We start from the raw sequence: 8,039 nt of genomic DNA on the forward strand, positions 1-8,039 counted from the left end.
ATGTTTCAAAGATTAAAATAAAGTGTAGAAAGAATTTCATATTTCAGTTGAACATATTGAAAAAATATAATTTTAACGCCTAATATGTATATATGCAACAGCAATTTATATCTAAAAAAAACAAAGAACATCACATAAGAACCAAAACAAAGAAGATCAAATGCATGAGGGAGATGTAAAGATAGTTTAAAGATTGTTTTTCATGTTGTGTTGACTGTTACTTTAAAAAAGAAAAACGAAAGGCATTTTTGGTAAAAGGTTTATTTGAAAAACAATAATAAATAATATTGCACATAAATACTTTTCAGTTTTGCATCATTAAGGCACAATGTGGCACGTTTCCAAATTATACAGGGACAGAAACAGCCATCATATGAGGGAAATAAACTACTCTGTATTTACTCTGTGTTACATATAATACATTAACAGTCATTTCAATCTAACTTCATTAAGCTGCTTCTTTGAAGGCATCTCATAAATTCTCTTCCCTTGTCAATACGTTTCATGTCTTATGCGAATGATGTGCATATGCACTCACAAGCACTTTAAATGCATCACTACAACTAAATTGACAGTGATGTCAGCATTTTTAATTTGACATGGCAACAAATTGCTTATAAACATATACAGCAGTGCCTCATAGTGTAGTTAACATCCTACATTTGTATTTTTTTAAACAGATAATTTCCAGTTTGTGCAAGTTATCATTTTAAGTTTACTGACTCATGTAACAGCAATCATCCCATGATGTCTGTAGACCAAACACCACCATAACTTTAATGCAGATCAGCTCCTCTTTGCTCAGGAGTCTTCTTTAAAATGTTTGTATGTCCCCCTATTGCACTCTTTTTGACATGTCTGCAATGCATGTGTTGTGAAGTGCTGGGAATCCTTAGCCGTTGCTTATGGAGCCAGAGGTTCAGCAGCAGGGGCAACTCTTAGCTGATACTTTCTTCAGACCACTATAATGTTGCTTTTCTTTACAGACTGGAGCAGAGAGGAGAGGTAGACTGAAGAGGATGATGATAGTCAGATTCACCACCACACAGAGCAGCCCTGCACCCACTGAGTTGGAAAAGGTGATGGGTATGGAGTTTTGAAGGAGCCAGGGGCTGCGTGTCATCATGTCCTGTTCAATGGCCTTCATCTGGAAGTGTGTGCCGAGGATACCGCACACATGGAAGAGTTGATGGCTGTGACCTGCAGAGGGAGCAGTCGAGTTGTTTTTAAAGCAGCACACTGACATGTCAAAGTGAAAAACAGTAGCAGTACATTCAAGCCCTCAAGTTTAGAAAATTAACCTTCCGTATCATTTTCTATTTTGTTAAATAATGCTGCAGGTTTAGAACATAATCATTTATATAAACGTATTGATATAATCAATTTACTGTTCAAGGTTTCTTCACATTTTTCCTAATTGGTTTTGAGAACTTCTTGCAAATAATGAGGATCTAATTTTAGTGCTGAGGGGAATAACAGACGTATGTGGTAATTCTCTGTAGGTGTTTGTCACACTGGGAAAATAAACCAAAGCTTATGACATCAATAGCTGCTCCTTGTACCTATGTAGTCGAAGCTGCCAGGTGCCAGACGCTCAGGTAAATGTGTGGCAAACAGAAAGCCTGTGAGGAAAGCCAAGGCGATGTGTTTGCAGTGGAGGATGTTTGTGTCATTGTCTGTACAGCCCTCTCCTACACACAGAAACACCTGTAAATAAAAAACACACAGAACAAATTAAAGTGTTACATCCATTATTACTATTTTCTTCACCATGAGGCATAAACTCCTTTAAAAAGTAGCTGCTAGTTCTCTCTCCCATGAAACTGATTGAAATGTAGCACTTGAGTACCACACTTCCTCACAAGTAAACCTCAGGCTGATTAGAATCAATAGGACATGTATGAAAGGTATGTAGACACTTAAGAAGGTAACATTTTTTATCTAAGTTCGTGTTAGCGTTTTCCAAGGAGCAATAGCAAGCATCCTGAGTCCTTACTGGAAACATTAAACAACTCTAAACCCTGTGCAGTACTACGACAATAAATGCATCTTTAACAATAAAACTGTGCCTCCTGTCTCAATGCTGAAAAATAAAATGTTAACTTTTTCACTGTAAGACTGGATTAATATCATAACAACGTAATTTCCAATGTGCATTTAAAAAATGCAAACCTGCTGCTCATACAGTGATTAAATTATATCAGATGATATGAATGTATAAATAACCATTGCCATGGGCATTAACACACTATAATTTATATGAAAGTGTAAGCATTGAGCACTAGAGTCGATGATCTGCCCTGAATGAAAAAAATGTAGGTCCTTAATGTTTAGCGAAAATGTCATTCCAGTTAAAGATTAACCATGTTGTTAAATATGAGTTTTATCTCTGACACTTTAGAGACACAAATCCTTTCAGGTTTGTCTTTTGTAAAGACACATGTGTGAGGTAAAGAGATGTGGACGTACCCTGTAGAACAGAGGAATGTTGACAAACAGGTAGGGGTAGGCAAAGGCAACAACACGGAGGTATTTGCTGAACTTTGGACTCACAGGAAATCTGAAAAGAATTGAATAATTTGTTGTTAATTACACAGTCAGTTTAACCCGTTAAAAAACATGTTCAGCCACGCTAACCGGCTCAGCTGGAACTAAAATATAATTGGGGAATCAGTTTAGGGGTTGTCTCTATACTGTAGTCACGATAGGGTGCACCCTTTGTAACAGAGAACTCATGAAAGTCAACAATGTCTCTGGGATGAAGTCCATCTGAAGACATGTCAATACTCACACGTGTTAAATCAACATGCTCAATCAACATACATTAAGATGGAATAGTGAAACTATAGGATGAGCAGAATTCTTGCCAAATGCATTGTCTTTACCTCTTTACGATGTCATTATTATATTGCAGAAATGGTAAGCCAAGCCTTAGCAGCGGGGAGAGATGAGTGAAAGATCAATAAATTAGTTATACTGAGAAAACAATCATTCAGAGAAGAGATAACAGTGCGGAGAATGTGACAATGGTTGTTGAGTATAGAGGGTGTTGTATTGATACTGAATGGGTGAGAAAGGTCACACAAAGTTTTGATTTCCCAATTTCCCAGTTTCATTGTATAATAAAATAATTCTTGATCTTGATGAAAGCCATTCACCCAGTCTTGCTTTTTTTGCCAACCAAGGTATGGTGGGATTTATCTCACACAGGAATTCACAAATATCTGAAACCAGTAACAAAATATGCCATACAATAGGACAGTGGTGAAAAGCAAAATACTTAAGTAAAACATTGGTACAATATCCAATTTTAGATTTTCTGATTACTTATATATCTTCTCCACTCATTGTAAAAGTATTTTTACTCCACTGCATTTATTTGATACCTTTAGGTACACATTACTTTGCATATTCAGATTATTAATGTAATATCATTAGTAAGTATTTCTACACTGTACTATTGCTACTTTTAATTAAAGAGACAGTGTACAGGATTTGGCAGGATGTAGCGTTGCATTTACAGATTGTAAACAATTGAATACCCCCACTCACCCCTTCCTATACAAGCCTTCAGTCATTTACCATTCAGACAAACAAACGCTAAGCTCTGTGACTTAAAATTGGGGATAACTGATGTTAGCTTTTTGTCAGGAAAATGCAGGCTCATTATGTTCAACTTTTGTTCTGATTGAAAACATTTAGATTGATTATTCTCTGTGTAAAGTTACTGATCTCAACATACCTGGAGTAGCAGGCCAGGCCGGTGCACACCACAGTGTTGAGCACAGCCATGGGGACGTAGCATTGGTGGAAGAGGCTGTTCACCCACTCGTCCGGGAAAACATAAGCTGAGTAGCTGATTGCAGACCCTGCAGCAGGACACACGACAGTAAGCAATTGTAAACTTGCATTGTGCTGTTAAGCGAAACTGAATGCAATTATTCCCACCAGTTTGAATCAAGGTAACAACATTGTGTGTGGACCTACCCAGGCTGTAGAAACTAAGGGCGCCATAATCGAAGAAGAAGCAGATGTGGCGTGCCCGCTCCGACATGCTGCTGAAGGTGTGAGCACAGCTGGACGCCAGCGGGTAAAAGCAGCAGGAGAGCAGGAAGATGACCAGAGGCCAGGTGAAGAGGTCCTGCCACGCTGTCAGCATCAGCACCACAGTCCCTGTCTTCCATAGGAAATACCTGCAGGGAGAAACAAATAACACCGAGATGATTATATTGGATGGTGCATTTCTGAGTTTTTGTGTGTGTCTTTGTCGCAATTCTGTCATTTAAAATCACTTTTGGAAACCTAATCATCATATCCAACGTCAAGCATTTGGCAGCAATACAAAAAGGATAAGCGAATGAATGTCTAAACATGACTGATATAAAAAAGAAAACACACAAACCACACCAAGTGAATGTTATCAGGGGCTATAGTTTGCCTTGTGTGTCTGTTTCCACACATCTCATTAACAAATCAACATTATTTGTGCGTTTCCCCGTCACTGAGCAGTTAACTAATTGAGACAACTCATATGAAAGCCTCGAGCTCAGATCTGCTCATTAGCGGCTTGCCTGTAGGTACACCGAGCCCCAAGACACAAACAAACACCCATGTGACCGCAGCATATGCTCAACAACCCTACACACCACACACACACACTGACACACGCACACACATACACACACTTTCTCCGTCAACCATACAGTCAAAGCAACTAATCTCAGCAGGAGGAAGTTCAGCAGGGCTCATGGGAGCAGTAACCTCAGTAGTACATCAGGAGACCTACTCTACATAAACACACAGACATGCACAATGAAATAATTGCCTGAGTTAAATCATGTGTTTTACTTTCAATCTTGTCACAAAAGAGAGGAGATGCTAAGCTGAGGGAGGAAGCTGAGCAGCTGACGTGTTGCTTTAATGGAGCTTCAGTTAGAATGAACTAACTGTGTTGAGATGTGGAGTCGGTAGATAAATAAAATGATCCTCATTCTTGCACTTAATAGCTTCAGCCTCTTTCCTTCTTCTTCCTGACACTTTAACTTCCCTGTCTTCACCTGAAGGGGTTGCATCTTAGGTAAAAATTAAGAAGCTGAGAAAACAACTGCAAAGTCTTCCTGAGTTTAATACATTTTAGAAGCAGGTATTGTGTAATCTTAGATTAAAATGTAACCTTACATAAACGCTAACTGTTTTGTATGGGTAACATAAAAGTTGATCATACAAGGGTCACAAAGGTTGTGATACCATTACATAGCACATCACTAAAGCTGTGAACTAAAGGAAGTGTGCAATAACTGTGTGTGTGTGTGACTGTATGGAATATTGAATTCCTTTTCAGGAGCTGCACAGAAAATGTCTTTGTTCGATGTGTGCACTTACAATAAAGTCAGTCCTTTCTTTTCCAAACAGACATCCACTGTAACTTTCCTTAAACTAGTGAAAACAACGCTTCCTGGAGATGTCTAATTTGATGAGGGGGATATTCCCAACAGAAAGCGTAAGTAGAATTATGAATTGATTAAAGAATAAATCAACTGTATGAATGCAGCTGTACTATGAGAGTACATTTGCACAAACACTAGAAAGCACTGCAGGAGGTCTGTTGCACCCACATGGTTGCTGGGATGGATGACCTTAAACACTGTCTTCATGTATAATCCTTCTCATATTACTTGAAGCTGTTGCTACCATATCCAACGGCTTTATTACTGACGTATGTAAAGTCTGCTGCTCTCCCGGCATCCATTTAACTACTTGAAGAGTTCATTTATGTAATAAATATTCGCCGGAATGTATTCACTGACATACACTATGAATGCCGAGCAGACAGATACTGTAACTGTGGGTATGAGCTGTAAAAATTAATGGTAGTCTTCAGACGGTAATGTACCAGAACTGAACTATAAAACCACACAATGAGATTCTGCAATACTCTCTGACCTACAAGTTGAACAAGAGTCCTTTCAACACGAAGCAGGACAAAGAAAACTCTCCCAGCTGAAATTCAAAATCACTAAGGATTTTTAAAAGATACTTTAACTTACTAACTCTTCTGTAGGGAGTTGACTTTTTGGGATAACACTTTTCCTCTCTGGGATTAAGATTGTTCTTGGTTGATGAGTGGTAACCTCTTACATAAATTAAGCCACTTCACAACAGCTCAAAAGGAAAAAAAACTGTACACGCCCTCAGGTGTGTCACATGTGTGTCTTCCAAACACATGTTTATGCGATTTATAATTGCAATGCATAGCAGCAAGGAAAGAATATTTGTCATCTGTACCAGGTGGGTAGGAAGTGGGTCCAGATGTTGAGCGTCTCATTGGTCAGCTGGAAGAGGCTCAGGATGCAGTCAGTGGCTGAGCTGTGGGGGTGTCGGTATCCAGAGACGATGCCGTCCTCGTGGAAAACCTTTAGAGAGAAAACCTTTAGTTTAGTCTGCAGCCAGTTTGACGAGTTTGTTACAACATACATTTCTCCTGCTCTGGGCACAAAATAAATCTCCAAATACATTGCAAATACATAAGATCAGGTAATGCTCAGTGGACCAAGTGTTGCAAGTTTGGGAGCGGGGTGTGGGATCCCCCCAAAGATAAAAATGACGGGTCATAAGGTGACTAAAGGTATAGAAGAAATATATATAAATACATTGAAATGTATTTATATATATTTCTTCTATAACCAATTAACTTGAACCTTTTATGGTTCGTAAATATCTTGCAAATCAAACAATCTGTGAAGGAGAAATCACTCTCTAAACTTTGGTGAGAAGACATTGATTTGTTTCACCGGGGGTTATGAGCTTAAAAAGCTAGAAAAGCTGATTTAAGAATACTTATTTACCTTATTTTGGCAGTTGTTAAACTTTAACCTGCATTCACAGGTAAAACTAATCAATAAGATTTTAGAAATAAAAACAAGTTGTAAATAAAGGTGTGACAGTTTTCTTTCTGTGACTTAAGGTTATTTAAGTCTACCTACCAACCTTAACCTGAACTGAGTCACAGTGTGTGGAAGCCAAAGTGTCATAAATGTTCAGTAAAGATAAAATGAAGATGAACTTACTTTGGGCACTTGATTGATGGTGAAGACTTGCGGTAATTTGATGAGGCTGAACATGATTATTCCTGTTGCTGCTGTCAGAGTGAGAGCAGTAGTGAGGCCAGTGGAGGCGCGTGTCTTTGTCTTTAAAGGTGTGTGTTGCCATGCTGCCCTCCCTTTTCAAACCCAGTGAGAATATCCAGTATACCTGTGCCACTCCTCCCCCTCCTGCTGCCTCTCTAGAGGTAAAGGGTATGTGCACACAGGTGTACAGAAAGGCATGTATACACACACACACACACACACACACACACACACACACACAAAAAACACACACACACAAACAAAAACACACAAAAACACACACACACACACACAAAAACACACACACACACACACACACAAAAAAAACACACACACACACACACACACACACACACACACACACACACACACACACACACACACACACACACACACACACACACACACACACACACACACACAAACAAACAAACAAGACCATTCTATAAGTAGAAGTCAAGTTCTTCTAGAACACACCTTGAGATTACCATTTACAGTAGGAATGTTGTTTCTGAAGCAAAGCTCTCCATAATGTTATTGCATGATCCTCACACAAAGAGATGACAGGCAATCCAGTTAGGCGGGATCGATCAAAAGGATTTCAGAGCTGTGATTTTGCATTAACGTTTGGCAACTGGCGCTGATATTTTCAACCATTTTCCTGCCAGAAACTCAGCCGAGGAGCTGAACCTAACAAGTGCTGTCTGAGTTTCAGCCAGTCCAGATAAAGCCTCACAATGTGACTGAAGGGTGTGAATTGGTCTGGATGATAAGTCAACAGCTTTCCTTTCAGGCACTTTCTTGCTCCTCTCCTGGTTAAACTGCTGTGTCACGTCTGCCCACACATGCCAACAGCAGCCGGCACGCCCTGCAGACCTCCCCGGCAGGTTATCTTGTTCAAACTCCGATGCA

At 39.3% G+C, this 8,039-nt stretch overlaps 1 protein-coding gene across 2 annotated transcripts; it reads right to left on the reverse strand.

Moving 5' to 3' along the window:
* Window positions 1-272: 272 nt before the first annotated feature.
* On the reverse strand, window positions 273-7,283 carry paqr5b (progestin and adipoQ receptor family member Vb). 2 transcript variants are annotated; one of them, XM_034115996.1, is made up of 8 exons: window positions 7,068-7,283; window positions 6,286-6,413; window positions 3,988-4,193; window positions 3,743-3,869; window positions 2,886-2,930; window positions 2,470-2,560; window positions 1,563-1,707; window positions 273-1,200 (listed from the first exon to the last, which is right to left on the reverse strand). In XM_034115996.1, exons 1-8 carry the CDS (start codon window positions 7,119-7,121, stop codon window positions 920-922), a joined length of 1,077 nt encoding a protein of 358 aa, XP_033971887.1. In that variant the 5' UTR covers window positions 7,122-7,283; the 3' UTR covers window positions 273-919. The 2 variants fall into 2 exon arrangements, with proteins under 2 accessions (XP_033971887.1, XP_033971888.1); XM_034115997.1 differs by lacking the exon at window positions 2,886-2,930 and having other exon boundaries at window positions 7,068-7,280.
* Window positions 7,284-8,039: the final 756 nt, after the last annotated feature.

This window comes from Trematomus bernacchii, unplaced genomic scaffold, assembly GCF_902827165.1.
Source record: "Trematomus bernacchii unplaced genomic scaffold, fTreBer1.1, whole genome shotgun sequence".
Classification (NCBI taxonomy): Eukaryota; Metazoa; Chordata; class Actinopteri; order Perciformes; family Nototheniidae; genus Trematomus; species Trematomus bernacchii.

What these genes read in the sequence shown, in the direction of transcription:
- paqr5b (XM_034115996.1), bottom strand. Translation starts at nt 7,121, where the DNA reads ATGTTCAGCCTCATCAAATTACCGCAAGTCTTCACCATCAATCAAGTG. An exon ending in CCATCAATCAAGTGCCCAAA is followed by an intron (nt 6,414 to 7,067) that starts GTAAGTTCATCT and finishes TTCTCTCTAAAG; the next exon opens with GTTTTCCACGAGGACGGCAT. An exon ending in GGCCTGGCCTGCTACTCCAG is followed by an intron (nt 2,931 to 3,742) that starts GTATGTTGAGAT and finishes CCCGCTGCTAAG; the next exon opens with GCTTGGCTTACCATTTCTGC.